This window comes from Pelobates fuscus, chromosome 1, assembly GCF_036172605.1.
Source record: "Pelobates fuscus isolate aPelFus1 chromosome 1, aPelFus1.pri, whole genome shotgun sequence".
NCBI classification, from domain to species: domain Eukaryota; kingdom Metazoa; phylum Chordata; class Amphibia; order Anura; family Pelobatidae; genus Pelobates; species Pelobates fuscus.
In genome coordinates this window covers 8703691-8730316 of record NC_086317.1, presented here as the reverse complement: position 1 = coordinate 8730316, position 26626 = coordinate 8703691, and the positions used below count along the sequence as shown (strand labels likewise).

Below are 26626 nucleotides of genomic sequence, written 5' to 3'. Positions count from 1 at the left end.
TGTGTTTATCAGTGAGAACATCTCATTGTTCATAGTGACACAGCGTCTCCGAACGCCATAACAAGCTCTGACAGAAAGCAATAATCAGGCCGGATGTGCATGTGTTTCCTTATCTGTCTCAGTGTTTCCATCAATCCATTCCGACAAACCGGCCAGACCCGCTCGGTGCGCAGATGTGCAGGTTACACCCCTGGGATTGTACGATCTCTATTTATCAGACTCTACGCTAGAGTTATCCACTAAACTAGAAATTGGGGGAAGAAACAAGGGGAATGGTAAATTTATAGCAAAACAGCAGCGTTGGAGAATCTCTCTGTTTTGCCCGACTGTTTATACGTTCCACATAAAGCCCAGTTTAGTGAATAAATCCCATTATCTTCACACAGGACATATGGCACTTCCAATAAAACCTTGTCCTCTGTCAGAGAATATTTCATTTAAATTAAAATTCTCGGAATTGGGGGGGCGTGGCCTGGACGAGCATGGTGCAGGGCGCGTAATCTCGGAGCTCTGCACCCCGGCCGTAATAAAGCAGCTAAATAGCACACTAACCGGTGAGAATGGTCCGCAATAAGAAGCAATTTGTTGTACCCGGGACCTCAGCGGCGGACTCCCCACGCCGCGACACGGGACTGATGGATGGATATGTCGCCTCGCAGGCGGTTATGAGAGAGACTCGGCCTGAAGACAAGATGGCGCCCGCGTCGCCGGGAAAGGGAAGCATGGATGCGTCCCAAATGGAGGGGGAACCCCAGAGTGAACTCACATTAATAAGGGCTGAACTCTCCCAGATCTCTGCCAGAATGCTGACTAAAGCAGACACAAGAAAGCTGGCACAAGAGCTGCGAGCGGCCCTACGAGAGGAATTGGTGGGCCTGCGCTCAGACCTGACAACACTTGAAGGCAGGGTGGATGAGGTGGAAGCCGCAACCCAGGACTGCACGCAACAACATCATGCCACAGAGGTAGCAGTCACCCGCCAAGGTAACTTGCTGTTAACGCTCAGGAGGCAGGTGGAAGACCTGGAGAACCAGAGCAGGCGTAATAACATACGCGTGAGAGGCCTACCAGAAGCGGACACTGCCCCACTCACTACAACCCTAGAAGCACTGTTCCAGCAAATTCTGGGAGCTGCAGCGCCGGAGAGGATCAGCATGGTGAGAGCGCATAGAGCATTGGGTCCCCTGCGCCAAGATGTAAGCCCACGAGATGTCATCTGCTGCCTCAGTGAAGGGGACCTGAAAGAGCGGATCATGGCGGCCGACAGGGGAAAACAAACCATCAGATTTCAGGAAACAGATGTTTCCCTATACCAAGACCTCTCCCCGCTGACACTTGACGCTAGGAGAGCACTCCGCCCGGTCACGGGCGCACTCCGAGACAAGCGGATAGTGTACCGCTGGGGATTCCCCTTCAGCCTCCAGGCTAAACAAGGCAACACATGGGTGACAGCACGCTGGCCAGAGGACATACCGGGCTTTCTCAGAGCCCTACACCTGCCGGGGATAAAGGTCAGGAATTGGATCACAGAGGAGGCTCTTGCAGCGAGGAGGGACCCTCTGGCACCCCTAGACACCACGGGCGCGCAGGCCGTCAGGTCTGCCCCGCAGCAGCGCCGCTGGGGTGGCCCAGCAGGGGCAGATGAGCAGATGGCAGATGAGGGCGGGCGGACTGCGGCTGATCGGTGAGTGACCTGCCAGAGAGGTGGAAACTCAAGCAGTGGGACAGAGGGGGGGGGGGGGGGAGCGGAATGCTTTGGGAGGGGCTGCCACAGGGAGCCTGAACTTTGGAGTCTTAAACATAAGCCCAGAGGGGAGGAGACCGGTGATCCCTTCAGTTTTAAGGTTTGGGAGGGGAACGGGGAGAGGGGCTCACCGCCCGGAGACGTGAAGGGATCACTGGGCAGGGACCGGGACTATTGGGCCTGAGAGATGGACAGCTACCCCGTGGAACGCGGCACCAAAAGTACTCCGGGATTGGAGGGCTGGAATGGGGGGGGACATGCAATTCACAAGGGAGCCCCTTGGAAAGGGGAGCGCAACAGCACGCACACACACACACACCCCTCACAACCGCACCCAAGTCAAGGGGCGACAATAGGTAAACAGGGTGACACGGGCTCCACCCAGCCTACTACGCACTGCGGGAGAAGGGGGGGGGGGGGAGGGGGTCTGGACCGGAGACAGGGGAGGGGAGCATCAAGTTACCTAAGGGGGGTTCAAGAGATTGAGAACCTAGACACTAGACCCGGATAGCGCTCCAATAGACACCCACGGGCCCACAGAGACTCGGAACCTGAGAACCCGAAAGCTTTTGGCGGAGTACACATCAGGCCAGACGTCCGCTTCAGAGCCACTACAACGAATCCTGGATCCGTTGCACCCAGGTGGACGGAAGACCGAGGGGCTACACCCACAGGTTGACCGGTTTTGACCCACGGAAAACAGACCCACACATACTGAGCCGCCCACTGATCGCCGCAAAAACGCACCGCATACACCCAACACACCATACCATCACACGGGCAGACGGAATGAGACGCCAAATGACCAACGCACCATAGTGTTAAACGTGTCAACTGGCCGGGGAAACGAGAATACTGACAACCTAGTTGAACACTTTTCTAATACTTGTTATACGTTACTTCTACGTTAAGTATTTTTGCACGCAGTTAACAGTTCGCAGTCAACTTAGTTCACACGTGCTTAAGCACGAAAACAGCGCTGTGCTCGACAGCGCGCGCTCCAAGTGACAGGTGCCTAACTTACTCTGGTGGGGGTGCTGAAGGGGTGCTCCACACGACCCCTGACCACAGGCCCCGAGTCACAGTAATCCTTGGACTCGAGAGGGGGGGGGGAACTTGCCTTGCCCCCCCCCGAGGGATTCCCCACGAGAGGAGGAGATCCTACGAGTCAGCACTCCAAGATAGACTTGCCCGGGTGTCCCCGCCGCTTGGCCCCCCTCCTGGGGCGGGCTGTTCTCTCCCCTCCTCTCCCCCTCTCCGACCCCCCCACCTCCCCTTCCCTCCCTGCCAGGATGGCTGGGGCCGGGGCCCCGTCTCCCCCCGCCGGCCCGGGGTGCCTGCGGACCTGTGGTCCCGAGTCGGGGTACTCTCCGGCTCCGCTCCACGTCTGGTCGCACAACGTGCGGGGTCTGAACTCCCCCAAGCGGAGGTCGCACCTCTTAAGCGCCCTTTGGGCCTCCCGGGTCTCCATTGCGATGCTTCAGGAGACGCACTTCAAGGGGAGTGCGGGGCCGGCCCTCCGAGACTCGAGATACCCCACAGGATATTTTGCGAACCACGCCTCGGCCAAGAAAGCTGGAGTGGCAATCTTATTTGTGAAAACTATCCCGTTCCAATGCATCGAGACTTGTGGGGACAACATTGGACGCTACCTATTCCTCAAGGGCACGATAGCGGACACCAAATACACATTTGCTTGTATATACGCTCCTAACACCCGCCAACACCGCTTCCTGAAGAGTACCCTGACTAGACTGGAGCGATTCAGAGAAGGCCTGCTCCTGGTGGCTGGAGACCTGAATGTGGCCCTGGAACCACGACTGGACACATCCAGAGGTGTTAGCTCACACTCGCCCCACGACCTGGGAAAAGTAAGAGAGGCACTGCGGAAAGCGGGCCTCATGGACTGCTGGCGGGTCCTGCAACCGACGGATAGAGATTACTTCTACTTTTCAGTAGTACACCAACGGTATAGTAGATTCGACTATATCCTGCTTGCCCAGGAGTTCCTCCACCTGCTGGAGTCGGCGGACATAAAACCGATGGGATGGTCGGACCACGCACCGATCTCGACCCACATCAAATCCCCCCTGTTCCGACCCAGAGAACGACACTGGAAGACGAACGAATCCATCCTGCTGGAGACACCGGTGGTGGCGGACCTCCGCACTGCTATCACCGAGTATTTCGAGGAGAACGAAACGCCGGACACACCATCACTGACCATCTGGGAAGCCCACAAATGCGTTGTCCGGGGACACCTCATTAGGGTCTGCACGCAGAGGAAAAGGGAGCGACAGAGACAAATGGCAGACCTGACCCAGAGGCGGGTGGACCTGGAGGGCAAACACAAAACAGCCCAGACGGACGACAGCTACAGGGCCCTACTGGAAACTAGGAGACCTTAGAGACCTCCTCACACAAAAGCTACAACACACGATTCTCAAATCTGGCCGCTTCTTTTATGAATATTCGAATAAATGCGGTCGTCTACTTGCTAAAGCACTCCAGAAACAAAGACGCATGAGCCATATCACCAAAATTAAACCCAAAGAAGGCCCGGCAACCCAACTACCAGACAAAATCATGGAATAATTCCATAAATACTATGCAGACCTGTATAACCTCCAGCAGAATGAAAGCCCTAATGAAGAACGAATTAAGACCGCGAGGAGGATGGCTTATCTACAACAGCATGGGGAGAGGACTCTGAGCGAAAAGGAAGCGGCTGAGTTAGAGGCACCCATCACTATCACAGAACTACAGGCAGCCCTGAAGTCCTCCAAATTGAACAAAGCCCAGGCCCGGATAGCCTTCCGGTCCGTTACCTTAAGGAGTTCGGAGATGTGCTCTTGCCACAATTCCTGAAGGTCATAAACTCCATACGAGATGGCGGAGTGTTCCCCAGAGATTCCCTAATGGCGACGGTGGCAGTAATTCCGAAAGAGGGGAGGGACCCCACAAATTGTGCGAGCTATAGACCAATATCTATCAATATCTATCAATATCTGAGGGGGATCCTCCCGGAACTGGTGGACCCAGACCAAGTGGGATTCATCCCTGGGAGGGAGGCGAGGGATAATACCACCAGAGCATTGAATGTCATCCACGCGGCGGAGAAACGGAAACAGCAGACCCTTCTCCTCTCCACCGATGCGGAGAAGGCGTTTAATCGCGTAGACTGGAAGTACATGACAGCCACACTGGAGAGGATGGGATTTGGCCCCTACCTAATGGCATAGATTACATCACTATACACATATCCGAGTGCTGGGATACGGATCAACGGGGCTCTATCGCCACCATTCCAAATTCGAAACGGAACAAGGCAGGGGTGCCCACTCTCCCCCCTTCTGTTTGCCCTCTCCCTGAAGCCATTCCTGGGGGGCGGTCGGACGGGAGTGTCTCGGTGTTCACCCTGAAGGGCACGACCCATAAGATAGCAGCCTACGCAGATGACATGCTATTTTTCGTCAGCAACCCATTGGTGTCCCTCACAAACCTTTTTACAAGCCTTCAAGGAATAAGGACAGATATCGAACTTGAAGCTAAACACTGATAAATCAGAAGCAATGCTCATCTCAGCCGAGCCCAGGGCGGCCTCCCACTTACGCACGCAGTTCTCTTTCTCCTGGTGCGCAACCAAGCTGAAATATTTGGGCATCTGGTTACCGACGGATCTATCCCAACTATATACCCTTAATTCCGCCCCGCTCCTACGGAGCCTCGGGCGGACATGCGGAGATGGTCCGAACTGTGTGTCTCCTGGTTCGGTAGAATAAACGCAGTCAAAATTAACCTCCTCCCCCGGCTACTATATTTATTTCAAACGATCCCGATTAGCCTACCTCATACCTTTTTCGCCCAGCTGGAATCTGACATCGCTGGATTCATATGGCAGAACCAGCCGCCCAGGATCCGGAGGACGCTGCTACACAGACCGAAAGAACAGGGGGGGGTGGGACTCCCCTCCATGAGGACCTACCACAGGGCTGCACACTTGCTACGCATCGTGGAATGGCACATACCACATTCACCCAAGCACTGGATACTCATGGAGAGAGCACAAATGGAGGAGGCGATCCCAGCGATAGCGTGGAGGTATGGACCTACGAGGGATACACTGGCTCTCAACCACCCACTCATCGGAGCCACACTGAAGACCTGGAGTACGATACGGACGAAGCTCTCGCTTACCACGCTCCCGGGGCCAATGACACCTGTGACGTTTAACCCGGAGGTGGCGGGGGGGACTCGGGCCCAAGGACGTGGCCGCCTTTGGGGGCGCGGACCGAACCCATATGCATCAATTATGCGATGCAGCCACATTTAAACAACTGCCGGATTTGCTGGGAGACAGAGCACCGACACCCATTGACAGTTACCGATATTTTCAAATTAAGACCTTCTACAACGCCCAAATTGGAAAATACCTTTTCCATAGACCTCTCACCAGCTTTGAGGAGCTTTGCAGAACAGGCTCGCACGTACCTCATGGGATCTCGGTTCTGTACACAACCCTCAGGGACGCGGTCCCGCTGGAACCCGCGAAACACGCAGCCCGATGGGAGGGGGAGACGGGAACTGAGCTCAGTGACCCTCAGTGGACACAAATATACATCCTGATGCACCAAAGCTTCATATGCTCAAAACTGCAGGAGCTGAAATACAAAATGCTCATAGGATGGTACCGTATCCCGTCACGGCTACACCGCATGCTTCCCGAGATCCCGGACACGTGCTGGAGATGTGGAGAGGGACAGGGAACGGACCTGCACATGGACGCCCAGGCTGGGGCCGTGGGGGGGGGGGGGGGGGACATCCGGGCGAGATATGTCAACTGGACACAGGGCAGAAGGACACAGACACTCCACCATGACCCGACAAGTAACAGACTATACACACATACAGCTGATCAAACTTAAGGGAGGAGACCGGGAGCTTGCATACGCCCTAAAATACGAGACACACGACACCAGGGCACCCCCAGAGCACACGATACCTGCCCAACCATCCCACAGGGCCACCTAACACGCAGACACCTAAGACCACGCAACATGGCCTGAACCCCAGACACACTGAAGTAGATACCCGAACCCCAAACATACGCTACCAATAAGGGGAGGGGAGGCGATGGAAGGGGGGGGCACAAGGTTGACAAATGGACAGTACAGCGGGGGCACAAACTAACTCACAGAGGAGCTAACAGCCAACACGGAGCTGGTGATCAACACCCTCAGAGAACCCGAACCCCATAGCCCACATACTTAGACACCCGCCCCAAAGCAGCGGAGCAGGTCCACTAAAAAAGGGAATGGGGGCACCAGGGGGATGAACGGGATATGGAACAGGGCGACCGACACAAACGGGGTATGAAAGAACAACGGCAGGCAACAGACCAGCCTGGGTCGCTACGAACGCCCCTTCATTTAGAAAACCTGTAATGGGTAACTCTACCTCGGCTAAAGTAGCAAGAGTACTAGACAAACCTGGCTGAAGTACCCGGCAAAAGTCTATCCGGCCCAGACAATGAGCCGGGAACACCAGAAGGCTACCTATTTTAGACACATTATAACAACATTAGTGACAGTAGGTGCCCGCACGCAACAACCTAACGTACATATTCCGCACGTCCTAGGACACAACACACCGAAAAGACACACTGAATGTAAGACTACACAACCCAGTGGGGTGTACCAACGACTGCTCTGACCCAGACGTTACCAGTAGGATGAAATACTGTCCAGACGATGCACATAATGGGGTAACCCCGATAGCCTAACGAAGACAAGTGATGGAGGAGGTAGGGCAGGTGCACCCCTCAATGATGGGAGATATCTCAGCTCACTAAGAATTATATATGGGAAGAATGACCTACTCACACATTCGCTACCTGATTTAGCCATATTTCAACTCAAAGAGAGCCATATACGCATACGAACATACAAGGAGATAGCGCTTACTATTGTATACCATTGCATGTATGTCATTGTGTATCTATTGTTCTGCTATGAAAAACCAATAAAAACAACATAAACATAAATTCAAATTCTCTATATAAAAATAAAACTAGACATGTTGATTAAATACTAATTATTTCCAAGCGATCTTTACTAATTTCCTGGATGTAGAAAGCAGCCCATCTACATACGTGTCTATATTCCGACTTCTGCCACCATGTGAAACGCATGGGGAGTGCGACGCATATTTGCTGCCATTTTCTCTGATTCATTGATTCAGTGTTCATTCACAGGGAGGTTATTATAATGAAAACATTTTATAAACATTTACAAAAAGTAAGTCACTACTTTGTCCAATATTCCATGATCTAGACAAATCCCTTATCTCGTTCTCAACTTTTGGCGCCTGGCATGTCTCTCACTAAAATAAACACCCAGCAGTGCCAGTAAATAGGGCATTAAAAACCCCACAATCAGACCAGTTTGAACCTGTAACATGTCATGTCTCTGAATGTCATTGCTCTGAGATCAGCTCATACGAGGAGGTAATCTCACACAATTGATATAGCTTCCTACAAGAGACTTACAACTACATAGATAAAATAATAAAAATAAAAATTGTTATAGAGTGACAGATCGAGGCCCTGCTCAGCGTGAGCATTGCCAGCTGTTCAATGTGGGAGCTGGGGACCAGGCATTCACCATGGAGAGATAGATCCCACCAGTATGTCCTGGCACGCAGCGGCATGGTGACAGAAACATAGAATGTGACGGCAGATAAGAACCATTCGGCCCATCTAGTCTGCCCAGTTTTCTAAATACTTTCATTAGTCCCTGTCCTTATCTTATAGTTAGGATAGCCTTATGCCTATCCCACGCATGCTTAAACTCCTTTACTGTGTTAACCTCTACCACTTCAGCTGGAAGGCTATTCCATGCATCCACTACCCTCTCAGTAAAGTAATACTTCCGGATATTATTTTTAAACCTTTGCCCCTTTAATTTAAGACTATGTCCTCTTGTTGTGGTAGTTTTTCTTCTTTTAAATATAGTCTCCTCCTTTACTGTGTTGATTCCCTTTATTAATTAAAATGTTTCTATCATATTCTCCCTGTCTTGGTCGCCGAGTGTCTGAAACTCCGAAGCGGACACTCGACGGTGCGAACACCGATAAAACTATGAGAACGCCTGCTTCTGTTCGCGGCAAGCCAGGAGACTGCGGTTCGGTACTTTTGTTCGTACGGACCTCACAAACAAATGCTACCACTGAGCCAGGGGAACAGTTCACCCTTTTGTGTGTTTTGGAACTCCCGAACATGACCGACCTCTAAAACTGTGGAACTATTTTGGGGAGGCACCTCAAGAGTGTTTGGTCAAAAACTCACTTCAGTGGCGATTCGGCATAATTCGTGGGATCTGAGCGCTATTTGGACAACTTAGGCGCGCAAATCCAGGCTATCCAGGGATGTATAGACTGCGGGGGTTCCATTATGTTAAATATGTATTTTGATGTGTTTTCTGTAAATTGTCATTTCTGCTTAGTCATGGTGACATGGCATTTTGGGGACATTTTGTGGGTGTGTTTGTGGGAGTGTCAGGGGCGGTTTTTCTGTGTCCTTGTATTGTATATATGCAGGCCATTGTGCCTGGATTAAACAGATTGATTTACCCCTTCATGAAGTCTAGGCTGATGTTTGGGGAACCGGGAGCTATATTCACAACTACCATCACTACTGCACTTGGGACTTGGGAGATTCTGCACAAATGTACTCAGCTAGAGTACTAGGATCCGTTACAAATATCCTTCTGAAGATACGGTCTCCAGTACTGTGTACAGTACTCCAAGTGAGGTCTCACCAGTGTTCTGTACAATGGCATGAGCACTTCCCTCTTTCTACTAATACCTCTCCTTATACAACCAAGCATTCTGCTAGCATTTCCTGCTGCTCTATTACATTGTCTTCCTATCTTTAAGTCATCTGAAAAGTTTACTCCTAAATCCCTTTCCTCAGATGTTGAGGTTAGGACTATCAAATATTCTGTACTCTGCCCTTGGGTTTTTACGTCCAAGATGCATTATCTTGTAGTTATCCACATTAAATGTCAGCTGCCGCAGCTCTGACCATTTTTCTAGTTTACCTAAATCATTTGCAGTTTGGCTTATCCCTCCTGGAACATCAACCCTGTTACATATCTTAGTATCATCCGCAAAAAGACACACCTTACCATCAAGACCTTCTGCAATATCACTAATAAAAATATTAAAGAGAATGGGTCTAAGTACAGTTCCCCTAGGTACCCCACTGGTAAATAGACCATGCTTCAAATATACTCCATTGACTACAACCCTCTGTTGCCTTTCACTCAGCTACTGCCTTACCCATTCAACAATATTGGAATCCAAACTTAAAGATTGCAGTTTATTGATAAGCCTTCTATGTGCAACAATGTCAAAAGCCTTACTGAAATCTAGGTAAGCCATGTCTACTGCACCACCCTGATCTATAATTTTAGTTACCCAATCAAAAAAAATCAATAAGATTAGTTTGGCATGATCTCCCTGAAGTAAACCTATGTTGTCTCTGATCTTGAAATCCATATGTTTTTAGATGTTCAACAATCCTATCCTTTAACATGGTTTCCATTACTTTCCCCACTACTGAAGTAAGGCTTACTGGCGTATAGTTGCCCGACTCCTCCCTACTACCTTTCTTGTGAATGGGTACAACATTAGCTAACTTCCAATCTTCTGGGACTACTCCTGTTATCAATGATTGGTTAAATAAATCTGTTAATGGTTTTGCTAGTACACCACTAAGCTCTTTTAATAACTTTGGGTGTATTCCATTAGGCCCCGTTGACTTGTCGTTACAGGTAGACCTTGTTCGACCTTCAGACAGTGAAGGAGTAGAACTGCTGGTTGGATAAGTGCGCTCCAACAAAGATTATTAACTGTTGGAGCTCCTCGTTAGCTGAATGCAATTAATAAGGCTTGTTTGATAGAAGAACAGATCTCAGGGGAGCAAAGATGCTATTTATAGGAACACTATAGGTATGCTGCATTAGGACAGACGGGGATCAAGGAGAACTTCGCTCAGCACTGGATTCAAGGTAGATTTTATGCTAATTTAAAAAGTAAGTTTTTTTTCAATAAATTAAAAGAGGCAAGTAAAGTGTTCAGCAGGACATTATAAATATAAAAAAATGAACTAGAGAAAAAGAGTTGGCATTACCATTTACGCATCTTATCCATCAATCCCTACCCTACCTGACATGCTGTCATTTCTCTTGTGTGTCTTTCTCATAGTTTGTAAGCTTGTTAGAGGAGGGCCATCCTCACCTCTTGTCTCTGTTATATTCCGTATGAAATTTACTTGTCGAATATCCTCATTTTATAACTGCAAAGAGCAGCGGAATATATTAGTGCTATATAAATACTAATAACAGAGGACACAATGTACCAGAGGACGGGGACACCGTGTGACAGAGGACGGGGACACCGTGTGACAGAGGACGGGGACACCGTGTGACAGAGGACGGGGACACCGTGTGACAGAGGACGGGGACACCGTGTGACAGAGGACGGGGACACCGTGTGACAGAGGACGGGGACACCGTGTGACAGAGGACGGGGACACCGTGTGACAGAGGACGGGGACACCGTGTGACAGAGGACGGGGACACCGTGTGACAGAGGACGGGGACACCGTGTGACAGAGGACGGGGACACCGTGTGACAGAGGACGGGGACACCGTGTGACAGAGGACGGGGACACCGTGTAACAGAGGACGGGGACACCGTGTAACAGAGGACGGGGACACCGTGTAACAGAGGACGGGGACACCGTGTAACAGAGGACGGGGACACCGTGTAACAGAGGACGGGGACACCGTGTAACAGAGGACGGGGACACCGTGTAACAGAGGACGGGGACACCGTGTAACAGAGGACGGGGACACCGTGTAACAGAGGACGGGGACACCGTGTAACAGAGGACGGGGACACCGTGTAACAGAGGACGGGGACACCATGTAACAGAGGACGGGGACACCATGTAACAGAGGACGGGGACACCATGTAACAGAGGACGGGGACACCATGTAACAGAGGACGGGGACACCATGTAACAGAGGACGGGGACACCATATAACAAAGGACGGGGACACCATATAACAAAGGACGGGGACACAATGTAACAGAGGACAGGAACACAATGTAACAGGACGGGAACACAATGTAACAGAGGACAATGGCACAACATGTACCCGTTATTTACCCTGGGTTGTTTATAGTTGGTTCCCCTGTGTGGGTGAATTTTAGTGCACTTTTTATTTCAGAACCATTATCCCTCCTGTCCTCTTTTCAAGTTTCAAATAATGGTTTAATTATACTGTGATATTTTAATTTGCATGATTTGAACTTACTATCCAGTGTAATCACATAACCGCTCTACTTCAGACTTGCCTTACGATAGAAAGTCGTCCTTTCTCTAAATTAAACTTTGATGTTTCACTCCCTTCTGCAGTGAATACTCTCTTTTTACAATAAGTATTACTGAACATACAGTGCATTAACTAATATACAACATACTGTACCTGTCAAGGAATCAAACAGTTGGTTGGCCTCAAGGTCTGTGAAGGTACTACAGCAGTTTGGACATTTGAAAGAAGCCCTGTTGGTGGAGTCTCTCTCGTCCGTCTCAATCCTCCGTCTCATATGGTCCAGCTTGTATTTAACAACATTTACCAGCAGTTTGTAGTTGATGAAATAGTAATTGTGTCTCGTAGTCTTTCCGTCAGTGGCGGTTTCCACCCGCATGCGGCATTTGATAAACTTGTCCCCTTTCAATGTATTGAGCACGGCCCGAAGCTGCTTACGGTCAAACTTCAGAAGCTCCAGCATGTCCTCCTCCTTTACACAGGGATTCCGTATCAGAATGTCCAAGGCGAGGGCGTGTTCCAGCCCATAGAACCCACGCACCACATACTTAGCGAGGCGTTTCAGCACCGCGGGGACCTCGGTTACAACATCTGGGTCTGTCATCTTTACTGTAAAATAAAAAATAGATTATTTAGCTATTAGTTACCAGAAATAACAAAACGCCAGATTGTCAAACAGCTATGTACAGTGACGCACAAATCAATGTAGAATGCAAGAAATAGTGTATGTAATTATTTACTAGAGAAGCTACTTAATCTTGTCTGACATCCGTTGATTGGTAATACGTAGAACAGTCAGTTAAATTACTGATAGAACAACTCGTGCAAGAATATAATATGTGGATATTAATAGATATTTGAAGCGTAGATACAGACTTGGATTACAAACCTTAGGACGGCAGTATACCCTACATGGTGGGAGTGCAGACCCTAGGATGGCAGTATACCCTGTGTGATGGCGTGCAGACCCTAGGACAACAGTATAACCCACATGGTGGGAGTGCAGACCCTAGGACGGCAGTATATCCTGTGTGATGGCGTGCAGACCCTAGGACAACAGTATATCCTGTGTGATGGAGTGCAGACCCTAGGACGGCAGTATACCCTGTGTGATGGCGTGCAGACCCTAGGACGGCAGCATACCCTGTGTGATGGAGTGCAGACCCTAGGATGGCAGTATACCCTGTGTGATGGAGTGCAGACCCTAGGATGGCAGTATACCCTGTGTGAAGGCGTGCAGACCCTAGGACGGCAGTATACCCTGTGTGAAGGCGTGCAGACCCTAGGACAACAGTATAACCCACATGGTGGGAGTGCAGACCCTAGGACGGCAGTATACCCTGTGTGATGGAGTGCAGACCCTAGGACGGCAGTATACCCTGTGTGATGACGTGCAGACCCTGGGATGGCAGCATACCCTTTGTGATGGAGTGCAGACCCTAGGATGGCAGCATACCCTGTGTGATGGAGTGCAGACCCTAGGATGGCAGCATACCCTGTGTGATGGAGTGCAGACACTAGGATGGCAATATAACCTGTTTGATGGAGTGCAGGCACTAGGATGGCAGCATACCCTGTGTGATGGAGTGCAGACACTAGGACGGCAGCATACCCTGTGTGATGGCGTGCAGACCCTAGGACGGCAGCATACCCTGTGTGATGGAGTGCAGACCCTAGGACGGCAGCATACCCTGTGTGATGGAGTGCAGACACTAGGACGGCAGCATACCCTGTTTGATGGAGTGCAGACACTAGGACGGCAGCATACCCTGTTTGATGGAGTGCAGACACTAGGACGGCAGCATACCCTGTTTGATGGAGTGCAGGCACTAGGATGGCAGCATACCCTGTGTGATGGAGTGCAGACACTAGGATGGCAATATACCCTGTTTGATGGAGTGCAGGCACTAGGATGGCAATATACCCTGTGTGATGGAGTGCAGGCACTAGGATGGCATTATATCATGTGTGATGGAGTGCAGACCATAGGATGGCAATATACCCTGTGGGATGGAGGGCAGACCCTAGGATGGCAATATACCCTGTGGGATGGAGGGCAGACCCTAGGATGGCAGTATACCCTGTGGGATGGAGTGGGCAGTATACCCTCTGTGATGGAGTGCAGATTCTAGGATGGCGGTACACCCTGTGTGGCGGAGGGCGGTACACCCTGTGTGGCGGAGGGCGGTACACCCTGTGTGGCGGAGGGCGGTACACCCTGTGTGGCGGAGGGCGGTACACCCTGTGTGGCGGAGGGCGGTACACCCTGTGTGGCGGAGGGCGGTACACCCTGTGTGGCGGAGGGCGGTACACCCTGTGTGGCGGAGGGCGGTACACCCTGTGTGGCGGAGGGCGGTACACCCTGTGTGGCGGAGGGCGGTACACCCTGTGTGGCGGAGGGCGGTACACCCTGTGTGGCGGAGGGCGGTACACCCTGTGTGGCGGAGGGCGGTACACCCTGTGTGGCGGAGGGCGGTGTGTGGCGGAGGGCGGTGTGTGGCGGAGGGCGGTGTGTGGCGGAGGGCGGTGTGTGGCGGAGGGCGGTGTGTGGCGGAGGGCGGTGTGTGGCGGAGGGCGGTGTGTGGCGGAGGGCGGTGTGTGGCGGAGGGCGGTGTGTGATGGAGGGCGGTGTGTGATGGAGGGCAGTGTGTGATGGAGGGCAGTGTGTGATGGAGGGCAGTGTGTGATGGAGGGCAGTGTGTGATGGAGGGCAGTGTGTGATGGAGGGCAGTGTGTGATGGAGGGCAGTGTGTGATGGAGGGCAGTGTGTGATGGAGGGCAGTGTGTGATGGAGGGCAGTGTGTGATGGAGGGCAGTGTGTGATGGAGGGCAGTGTGTGATGGAGGGCAGTGTGTGATGGAGGGCAGTGTGTGATGGAGGGCAGTGTGTGATGGAGGGCAGTGTGTGATGGAGGGCAGTGTGTGATGGAGGGCAGTGTGTGATGGAGGGCAGTGTGTGATGGAGGGCAGTGTGTGATGGAGGGCAGTGTGTGATGGAGGGCAGTGTGTGATGGAGGGCAGTGTGTGATGGAGGGCGGTATACTCTGTGTGGCGGTGTGTGACGGAGGGGGGCGGTGTGTGACGGAGGGGGGCGGTGTGTGACGGAGGGCGGTATACCTTGTGTGACAGAGGGGGGCGGTGGGTGACAGAGGGGGGCGGTGGGTGACAGAAGGGGGCGGTGGGTGACAGAAGGGGGCGGTGGGTGACAGAGGGGGGCGGTGGGTGACAGAGGGGGGCGGTGGGTGACAGAGGGGGGCGGTGGGTGACAGAGGGGGGCGGTGGGTGACAGAGGGGGGCGGTGGGTGACAGAGGGGGGCGGTGGGTGACAGAGGGGGGCGGTGGGTGACGGAGGGGGGCGATGGGTGACGGAGGGGGGCGATGGGTGACGGAGGGGGGCGATGGGTGACGGAGGGGGGCGATGGGTGACGGAGGGGGGCGGTGGGTGACGAGGGGGGGCTGTGTGTGACGGAGGGGGGCGGTGGGTGATGGAGGGCAGTATACTCTGTGTGATGGAGGGCGGTATACCCTGTGTGACTGAGGGGGCGGTGGGTGACAGAGGGGGGCGGTGGGTGACAGAAGGGGGCGGTGGGTGACAGAGGGGGGCGGTGGGTGACAGAGGGGGGCGGTGGGTGACAGAGGGGGGCGGTGGGTGACAGAGGGGGGCGGTGGGTGACAGAGGGGGGCGGTGGGTGACAGAGGGGGGCGGTGGGTGACAGAGGGGGGCGGTGGGTGACAGAGGGGGGCGGTGGGTGACAGAGGGGGGCGGTGGGTGACAGAGGGGGGCGGTGGGTGACAGAGGGGGGCGGTGGGTGACAGAGGGGGGCGGTGGGTGACGGAGGGGGGCGATGGGTGACGGAGGGGGGCGATGGGTGACGGAGGGGGGCGATGGGTGACGGAGGGGGGCGGTGGGTGACGAGGGGGGGCTGTGTGTGACGGAGGGGGGGCTGTGTGTGACGGAGGGGGGCGGTGGGTGATGGAGGGCAGTATACTCTGTGTGATGGAGGGCGGTATACCCTGTGTGACTGAGGGGGCGGTGGGTGACGGAGGGGGGGCGGTGGGTGACAGAGGGGGGCGGTGGGTGACAGAGGGGGGCGGTGGGTGACGGAGGGGAGTATACTCTGTGTGATGGAGGGCGGTGTGTGACAGAGGGCGGTATACCCTGTGTGAGGGAGGGGGCGGTGGGTGACGGAGGGTGGTATACCCTGTGTAACAGAGGGGGGCGGCGGGTGACGGAGGGGGGCGGCGGGTGACGGAGGGGGGCGGCGGGTGACGGAGGGGGGCGGCGGGTGACGGAGGGGGGCGGCGGGTGACGGAGGGGGGCGGTGGGTGACGGAGGGGGGGCTGTGTGTGACGGAGGGGGGGGCTGTGTGTGATGGAGGGCAGTATACTCTGTGTGATGGAGGGCGGTATACCCTGTGTGACGGAGGGGGCGGTGGGTGACGGAGGGGGGGCGGTGGGTGACAGAGGGGGGCGGTGGGTGACAGAGGGGGGCGGTGGGTGACGGAGGGGAGTATACTCTGTGTGATGGAGGGCGGTGTGTGACGGAGGGCGGTATACCCTGTGTGAGGGAGGGGGCGGTGGGTGACGGAGGGTGGTATACCCTGTGTAACGGAGGGGGGCGGCGGGTGACGGAGGGTGGTATACCCTGTGTGACGGAGGGGGGCGGCGGGTGACGGAGGGTGGTATACCCTGTGTGACGGAGGGGGGCGGTGTGTGACGGAGGGCGGTATACCCTGTGTGACGGAGGGGGGCGGTGTGTGACGGAGGGCGGTATACCCTGTGTGACGGAGAGGGGTGGTGTGTGACGGAGGGCGGTATACCCTGTGTGACAGAGGGGGGCGGTGGGTGACGGAGGGCGGTATACCCTGTGTGACGGAGGGGGGCGGTGGGTGACGGAGGGCGGTATACCCTGTGTGACGGAGGGGGGCGGTGGGTGACGGAGGGTGGTATACCCTGTGTGACGGAGGGCACACTGTGTAGGATAATGGTTACATTGTGAGAGCAGAAATGATTTTATTATTTATATAGCGCCATCGGACTCCATAGCGCTGTACGATAGTATTAATGTTTATTTCCAGGTTTCTGATGACATTAGGAGGAAATAATCCCCAAATCAATAAAAACATCCCCAGCACTCACCGACTGGCTCCTTCCTGCGGCCCCGGCCAATATATGATCGTCCTTACCGCGCATGCTGATGACATCATTGCAGGGGGCGGGGCTTGGCGGCCATGTTTGGTACTGGCATCATGTGACTATTCCTTTCCAGCTGGTTATCGCTTCCATGGGCGTTTCCCTGAGTGTTTCTGTAGATATCCAGCCCTTCGCGGTGTGAAGCGCAGATTCTGTGGGGGATATCGCGGGCCTCTTATTCCGCTATCACTGCCAGGACTAAACATGGCCGCCACGCTAACCCAGTCATTGCGTTCCACGGTGACACGCAGCGTGCTTGACGTGGGTTTGTGAAGACAGCGGAGGCCTGCAATGGGAGCCGCGAGCTGTGGAGGCAGCCAATGGGAAGCAGGCATGACGCTGGTTGTCATGGTGACCGGGGGCGGAAGTCGCTGGCTTGTTATGGCAATGTGTCAATATGGCGGCGCTGGACAGAGTGAAAGTGCTGGTGTTGGGGGACTCGGGTGAGATACCAGACCGCCACGTGACTCCCTGATTAATAGCAGAGCTGGGGCCCCATTCTCAGAGTCTGTGATCCCTCTCTCACTGCATGCCAGTCACTGCCTTGCTTCCAGGGATCCACATCCTGTGAGGTCATCATACAGAGCAATGACGGCATCATACAGTGCAATGACGTCATCATACAGTGCAATTACGTCACCACACAGGGCAATGACTTCATCGTACAGGGCAATGACGTCACCGCACAGGGCAATGACGTCGTCGTACAGGGCAATGACATCACCGTACAGGGCAATGACTTAATCGTACAGAGCAATGACGTCGCCGTACAGGGCAATGACGTAGTCGTACAGGGCAATGACGTCACTGTACAGGGCAATGACGTCGTCGTACAGGGCAATGACTTCATCGTACAGGGCAATGATGTCGTCGTACAGGGCAATGACTTAATCGTACAGGGCAATGATGTCGTCGTACAGGGCAATGACGTCGTCGTACAGGGCAATGACGTCGTCGTACAGGGCAATGACGTCACCGTACAGGGCAATGACGTCGTCGTACAGGGCAATGACTTCATTGTACAGGGCAATGATGTCGTCGTACAGGGCAATTACTTCATCATACAGGGCAATGATGTCGTACAGGGCAATGATGTCGTCGTACAGGGCAATGACTTCATTGTACAGGGCAATGACTTCATCGTACAGGGCAACGATGTCGTCGTACTGGGCAATGACTTCACCGTACAGGGCAATGAAGTCACCGTACAGGGCAATGACGTCGTCGTACAGAGCAATGACTTCATCGTACAGGGCAATGATGTCGTCGTACAGGGCAATGATGTCGTCGTACAGGGCAATGACATCGCCGTACAGGGCAATGACTTAATCGTACAGGGCAATGACGTCACCGTACAGGGCAATGACATCGTCGTACAGAGCAATGACGTCGTCGTACAGGGCAATGACTTCATTGTACAGGGCAATGACTTCATCGTACAGGGCAATGACGTCGTCGTACAGGGCAATGACTTCATCGTACAGGGCAATGACTTCATCGTACAGGGCAATGACTTCATCGTACAGGGCAATGACTTAATCGTACAGGGCAATGACTTAATCGTACAGGGCAATGACTTAATCGTACAGGGCAATGACTTAATCGTACAGGGCAATGACTTAATCGTACAGGGCAATGACGTCGTCGTACAGGGCAATGACGTCGTCGTACAGGGCAATGACTTCGTCGTACAGGGCAATGACGTCATAATACAAAACAATGATGTCATGTTACACGGGTCTCCGGTACCCACGCGTGGTTCTCCTGACTCCACGTAAATTAAGGAAAGCTGTAAAGGTGGCATAGTTGGCGTCCAGAAACATTTGGCATTCCAGTGTTCGCTGTAATGTTATATCTAGCACGCTAATTTAGAGTTTTCTTAATATACAGTGCTATATTGATTTAGTGATATGTATGGTGTAATGTCTGCATGCTTGGAGTAGCCCTGCATAATATTGTTATTAGTTAAACACTGTACGCACAGGATTTTGGCCTTATTAATATTTGCATGCACAAATCTTTATAGTTTTTGCGTACCAAAAGAGTATAGTCTGCAGAATGATGCATCATAAGCCTGCCTTTGCCACACTCCCTCATACCAGAAAATGTCCTTATCATATGTATGCACACCGCCTCAGCCCCAACATCACTGAGTGAGCAGCTTTTAATTCACAACCTGCCTGCAGACAGTCAGAGAAATTATGAACAGGTAGTGATATTCTTATTAAATGTCTCCCTGGGTGTCCTCACCTTCTAATGCAAGTTGCTTTGTAGTTAAGATCAATACTTACAATACAGCAAATCAATGTCAGTGGTTGAGCTGTGTACATATCTTTTAGAATGAAGCCATTTCTGGAGTTTAGCAACACGGTTAAAGAGGCTGCGTATGGTGTAGCATTCAGCAAAACATTTATTTATTTTTATGCCAAAACTGTAAAGATTTGAGCTTGCAAAATATTACTGCATCTTAATGAGGCCAACACCTATCAAATATATTAAAGGAACACTATAGGTTCAGAAATACAAACGTGTATTCCTGACCCTCTAATGTCAAAAACACTATTTAGCTTTACTACCCCCCCTTAAATATGTAGAATACTTACCTTTATTCGAGAGACGATCGGGTTTATCAGCGCTGGCTCTGCCCCGATCCGCCTCCTTGGCTAAGATCATCAGAATTGATGATCTCAGCCAATCCAATGTCCTATCAACATTGAAACATTGGAAAGCTATTGCACATGCATGGCAAAACACTGTGCTGGCCAATCAGCATCTCCTCGTAGAGATACATTGAATCAATGCACTTCTATGGGGAATGTTCAGCGCCTTCGTGCAAAGCGGGGAAGCCCTGACCTAGGAAGCAGCTCTGGAGGCGACTGCCACTGGAGGTGTCCCTAAGAAAGCAATGTAAAGACTGTGTTCTTTCTCTGAAAAGGCAGTGTTTGCAGTAAAAAGCCTGCAGGGACATGCATATTAAGCTGTAGTTGTTCAGGTCACTATAGTGTCCCTTTAAAGGTGTATTGGTGTCCTGAGTGTCCCTTTAATACAGCGTCCATGTAATTTTAGGTGTCGGGAAGTCATCATTTGTTCACCTGTTGTGTCAGAACCAAGTCTTGGGAAATCCATCCTGCACAGTCGGCTGCTCTGTGGATGTCAGGGTGAGTTTGAGTTAAAGGTGAAGTATTTTCTTTCATAGATCATTCTGATGCGGTATAAAACACAATTTATTATAATGTCTGTCATTTTGTTCTTGTCTCTGTTTTTAGCTCCATGAATACAGAGAAGGCACCCCAGAGGAGAAGACATATTATATTGAGTTATGGGACGTGGGAGGATCTGTGGGCAGTGCCACCAGTGTGAAGAGTACCAGGGCAGTATTCTACAATGCTGTGAATGGTGAGATCATGTGATCACATGATAAGGACCTGCATAGGACAGAACGATAGCGAGCAAACGCCTGATACTGGTTCCTTAAACAGTTTAATGGAATTAATCTCTTTAAAATACATGATCCTTCTTTGACTTTTAATCCTAATTAAACCATCTATGTCAGGTGCGAGTATTTCAGAACGATTTAATCTTTATGAAGTAGTCTTGTTGACGGTGTTAGAATTGAATTAATTCCAAAGATACCATAAGTCAAAGAAGGGACTATCTTATCTCATGGTAAAGCCTGAAGATGACAACAAGGAGCTCTCCTGTCACCTTTGGTCCAATCCCAGTAGGATGCAGGCATTGTCACTCTCGTTGCTAGATATACTCTGTGAAGACTCCTGTGATTTCACTGAAACCTCTATAAGCCTTGATGTTGCAGTTTCATGCCTACCGGCAGGTGGGGTTAATATCTCTGTACCATAACCACTTCAGAAAGACAAAGAGGTTTACGACTTGTTGATGAGGCAGGGGTCTGTAACATTGCTGGGTATCCCTTCACTCACTAGTGGCTATTTGCTGTGAATATCTGTGGTCCACGCTGAGAGGGCTCTGACCTCAGTTCTGTAAATCAGAAATTGGCAAAGCTCACATTTCCTCATGCAGGCATTAAGTGAAATGGTTAAACCAACCAAAAACAGTGTTTTAAGAAAGACATGTTCTGGTTAGAGTAGTCCTTTTTATCTTCCCTCAAAATTGTGAAAAAATAAATAAAGCGTAAACGGCAGCAGAGGGATTAAACTCTATGTGTGGCGTATGGTGTAACCCTTTAATAATAAAATCATGTTTTCTGATTGCCAACTGACACGTTATTACTCACATCAGAAAGTGACACCTTTCTTCAAATTGCATTTTTAGGGATTATCCTTATCCATGATTTGACAAACAAGAAATCTTCTCAGAACCTGTATCGCTGGTCGCTGGAAGTCCTGAACAAAGACCAGCAGCCCACCGGTGTCCTGGTGACAAATGGGTCAGTTTCCTCATTATCCAGAGCTCCAGCGCTGGGTCTGTTACGTGTCTCGTTCCCGAATATTCCTGTGCCACACTGTACATGTTAGAGTCCTTCTGTGGCCTGGCAGGATGTAACTAGTCAAGTCCTACACTACCAGCCAGGCCTGGAAATGACTGGTTACTGCAAGCTTGGAGGGTCCATGGCACACTCACCAGGGCTGAATTTTGACTCACCAATAGCTTGTGGGCAAGTGGAAAATTTGAGTCCTGCCGACTGCTAAACTTTCACTTTATTATGAACCTGTAAGATCTCATTATAAGCAATTAAAGCAGCAGTGTGGATCAAGTAAACGGTTTGGCCAGTGTTTACGAGTGACCACTGACATCATTGAAACAATAGGCAGAGCAGCAGCACAAACAACTGGAGATGTTTTCCTTATAATCACTTAATTCCCTTAATGTTTCGTTACTTCTTTCCGTGTTATTTTTGTTTTGCTGTAAATGGATAATCCTGACATTAATCATTATCCGTCTGCCTGAATCTCTAGAGATTATGACCGAGAGCAGTTTGCAGATAACCAGCTTCCCCTGCTGGTCATTGGGACTAAACTGGACCAAATCCCTGAGGCAAAACGTAACGAGGTTCTGACCCGCACGGCGTTCTTAGCAGAGGACTTTAATGCTGAAGAGATTAATCTGGTTAGTCCCTATTACTGTTATTATATCTGTTACATTATTTGTAGTGTTTGGGGGGGGTGGGGGTTCTTTGTGTGTTTGCTGCCTGTTCAGCCTTTGTTCACAGAATAATGTTTAAATTTATATATAACAGATTTAAATAGGTAAAATTTTTAGTAGGACAAAAGGAGCATATTACCTGTCCATCACCGCTCAACACAGCGGTCAGCCCCTCAAGAACATTTAAAGGGACATTCTAGTCATCAAAGCAGCTTTAGCTTAATGGTGCAGTTTTGGTGTACAGAGCATACCCCCTGCAGTCTCACAGCTCAATTCTCTACCATTTAGGAGTTAAATCTCTTGTTATCCCTGTTTATGCAGCCCTAGCCACACCTCCCCTGCATGAGACCTATAAAGTCTCCCTACACACTTCCTGTAAAGAGAAATCTTAAACTTCCTTTATTGCACTGTGTGTTTAATTCACAGTGTCTTATTTCCTGCTCTGTTAATAGTCCACAGGAGCCTCCTGTGTGTTAGCAAAGTTCAATTTACAGAGCAGGAGATAAACCTTCTTAAATAGGCTTACGATTTAGCTTCTAAATGGCAGAGAGTTGAGACGTGAAACTGAAGGGGTATAATTGTTCACCAAAACTGCTTCATTAATCTAAAGTTGTTTTTGTGCTTAGAATGTCCTTTTAATCCCAGAGGTCTAATTATTTCCCAGTGGCCATGATGTCTCCTGATTAGGGGTAGACCGATTATAGGTTCCCTGTGAGTCCATGCATGTGAAACACAGCTGAAGAGAAGGAGGTGAGACAGCAGTCACACTCCTATCAGTAACAGTACTGAATATGCAGAGATCTCACCAATCCCTGCATGTACTGACTGGCTGAGTGTGATTGCTGTCAACATGTTCAGTTAATGCCAGATTTGTATTCCTTTTCTAAAACTTTAAATGTACGTAATATCGGCACCGGTTATCGTCAATCATCCTGAAAGGTGACCGATAATCTGTATCGGCATTGGCTCTAGGTAAATTATGTAGATTGATCCCTACTCTGGATACTGCAGGTAATGAACCTATAATGAAACCAATCACAGATCTCTCACAAGTTGCAGATTGCTGGAGGTTATTATTATGTTATTATTTATATAGCGCCAACAAATTCCGCAGCGCTTTACAGTGGGTGGCTTTGAGAGTTAACCTCAATCTCTGTTCACAGGACTGTACCAGCACTCGTTACCTGGCCGCAGGCTCGTCCAACGCCGTCAAGCTTAGCCGGTTCTTTGACAAAGTAATAATTGTTTGTTTATTGTCATGTTTGTCTATTTTTGCATATCTTACACCATAATTAATGATCATTGTTGTAAATGGGGCACACGATGGATGTAGAGGATATTACACCAGTATCCATGGCAACTTACAGAACGCACACTAAATTTTTTTTATTTTTTTTTAGGTAATTGAAAAAAGATACTTCTCCAGGGATAGCTCTACGGTAAGAAATGATTACCTCTCCACCGTAAGTATCTGCGTGGCATACTGTGTTTGAGAGGATGAAACTATTTTGCCCAAATATTCACCTTCCTTCTTTTCGATTATAAATAGTTTTTTATATTTATTTTTTTGTGTTGTTATTGGTTAATAAAAATGTAACACATGCAGTTTATCTGAAAAGAACTCGGGAATAAGCGTTGCATAAGAAACCAAAGCAGGTAACGGATTATGTAGTTGTGTGCTGGAGCTGTGTCATACTGTGACACTACATATCGAGTTTCCATAGAAAGACTCCGTATAACTGGCACATTTCTTACCAGTGAGAATCTTGACAAGAACATTGAATAAAAACTGATCTGCCCAGATACACATTTGTGGTTATGATTTATGAGACCAGCTGCAAAATGTGCTTTTACATGAACTAGTTGTGACTGTTATACATAGAGAAATAAGTTTTAATTTTGCGTTATTATAGGGTTGGTGTATTTCATTGCTCTGTTACATAGATGAGTTAGGGTACGGTAACTTGCAAGCTTTAACAGACTCTTACTGAATTTGTTAAAGGAACACAAACGTGTATTCCTGACCCTTAAGTGTTAAAACATGCTAGCCCTCCTTGCTCCCCTTAAATAACCATAGAGTTCACCACCGCCTCCTTGGCTGACATCATCAGAATTGCTGTTCTCAGCCAATCACAATGCTTTCCCATAGGAAGGAATTGGATTGGCTGAGATGGTCAGTTCTGATGAGTTCAGCGTCTCCATAAAAAGGGTGTGTGCAGCACTGACCCAGAAAGCACCTCCAGTGGCTGTCTGATGAGTGGCCATTAGAGGTGTTCCTAAGCGGTAATGTAAACATTGTCTTTTCTCTGCAAAAAGCATGTTTACAGCTAAATGCCTGCAGGGACTGACTATACTCACAAGAACAACTACAATAAGCCGCAATTGTTCTGTGACTATAGTGTCCCTTTAAAATGATGCAAATTGGAATAGTTTCTTGCTGCGGTACGTTGCCTGGATTTACTAAGGTAGAATTCAAAGTGAATTTAAAATCAAAACAGCCAAACTTAAAACAGTTATCCAAGTCAGCTCTGCTTACAGTTCGACTACACGGGCAATACATTTCAAACCCTGTATGAATAGAGCAATTTATAAGAAAATTTACTATTTCCAAGGTAAATGACTTTTCAATGGGATGTATTTTGAAATAAATATTATGTGCAGAATCGATAACGAATCTTATTGCGCTAAAACCAGGAAAATTTAAGGGTCTGAAGTTTGCATTTTAGCTCATCTGGTTTAGAAGGTACATTGCACGTCCCCCTGGGATATAATAGTACAGTAGGAGAACTTTCCCCACATACTGTTTTGGCCTTCATTTTGAGACACTATAATTCATTGTTTAGTGAGTATTAGTGTGCTTTTCTCCTGTGCATTTAAACAACATATGATTGTCCGTTTGTGTCTCCAACAGATCCCAGGATTCTCAGACAGGAAGCGATTTGGAGGATCGTTTAAGAGTCTTCACTATGACTGAGGAAGTCAATGGACACCGGAGAGTATACATGTCAACATGAAGGCTTCGGACGTGTTTGTCTCTTTGTGTTGAGATTTCCTCGGGCTACAACCCTGATTGTTTGTGCACCATTACTCTGTAACGGGAACTCACCAGAATTAGGACTTACAGACTTCTAATCATTGTGGACTCATTAAATCTGAGCCAGCATTCCCAATCTGGCAGCTGCAACTACGAGATGGGAGAGACTCTAAGTGACTCCTTTAATGTTAAAGGAAATAAAGTTCCTTTAGGTTTACTTTTCTGTTGAGGTCTGTTCACTATCTGAGGCTGGTATTTCTTTCTCTGAAATGTTCCCAAGTAATCTATAAGCATCCACCAGAACGGATGATCTACGTACGGTCTACAAAGAGTGATGAGACGTAGATCAATCTCCATTACAACTTTCCGGTTGTAAAAAGGTTGAAGTAGGGATCCCAGCATGTTTGTGACATTATGTACATTGTGTCCTTTGTACGGAGAGAGATGGCATACGGTTATTGTGAGATTTGGAGGACATTATGAGAAAAGTACTGTCAAGCCTCTTTGCCAGGCAGCAGGTAAAGGGTAACACAATTGGTAGCGAGTCAGGTAAGACTGAATGTCGATCCGTTTAGATTTTTATTTTCCAGTAGATAAGCTCACTTAACCATTTACAGGTTTAATCAATTCATTAATGTGACACAAGGGATAAATCTAAGTTTGCACAGCCATAAGATAATTTAGGGAACATTTTCTACATTCATTTTGTGACGTATAAAACGCTTGAGTTAAAGCAGATAGTGGGAGGTGAGACAGGAAAGATTGCAATAGGGAGAGGAGGTAATCAATACAGGGATTTCTGTCCTAACGATGTTATTTCAGGGACTTCTGTCCTAATGATGTTATTTCAGGGACTTTGTAACAGGTAAAGCATATCTAATGAGAGACAACCTGTATTCACTGCACGCAGTAACAACTTCAGGCTTTGCCATAAGACAGAGTAGACTAGACATCGTGTAATGATATCTTCTGATTGTCTTAAATACAATTCCAACACTGTCCATATTCGTATTTCACAAAGATATTACTGTGGCGACAGAGCTGCTTTAATCTAAATATTGCCTTTCAGTCATTTGTCCCAGATACTCCAATACACCTGCGAGGGACTGCTATTAAATGGCTGCAGTTATTTTAC

General features: G+C 49.7%; 2 protein-coding genes across 2 annotated transcripts in view; one reads left to right on the top strand and one right to left on the bottom strand.

Annotated features, from left to right (window-relative positions):
* Window positions 1-17359, bottom strand: part of GTF2E1 (general transcription factor IIE subunit 1) — a 44826-nt gene extending 27467 nt beyond the window's left edge. Inside the window, exons 1-2 of the mRNA XM_063441898.1 lie at window positions 17283-17359; window positions 12301-12753 (exon numbers count right to left, since the gene is read on the bottom strand). Of these exons, the coding sequence (XP_063297968.1) occupies window positions 12301-12748 (448 nt within the window). The 5' untranslated portion in view covers window positions 12749-12753; window positions 17283-17359. The remainder of the gene's footprint in view (window positions 1-12300; window positions 12754-17282) is intronic.
* Window positions 17360-17706: 347 nt separating this feature from the next.
* On the top strand, window positions 17707-26175 carry RABL3 (RAB, member of RAS oncogene family like 3). Its single transcript, XM_063441887.1, has 8 exons — window positions 17707-17779; window positions 20403-20494; window positions 20603-20732; window positions 21627-21741; window positions 22271-22421; window positions 23621-23692; window positions 23858-23896; window positions 25369-26175. The coding sequence occupies exons 1-8, from the start codon at window positions 17734-17736 to the stop codon at window positions 25429-25431; spliced, it is 708 nt and encodes a 235-aa protein (XP_063297957.1). The 5' UTR covers window positions 17707-17733; the 3' UTR covers window positions 25432-26175.
* Window positions 26176-26626: the final 451 nt, after the last annotated feature.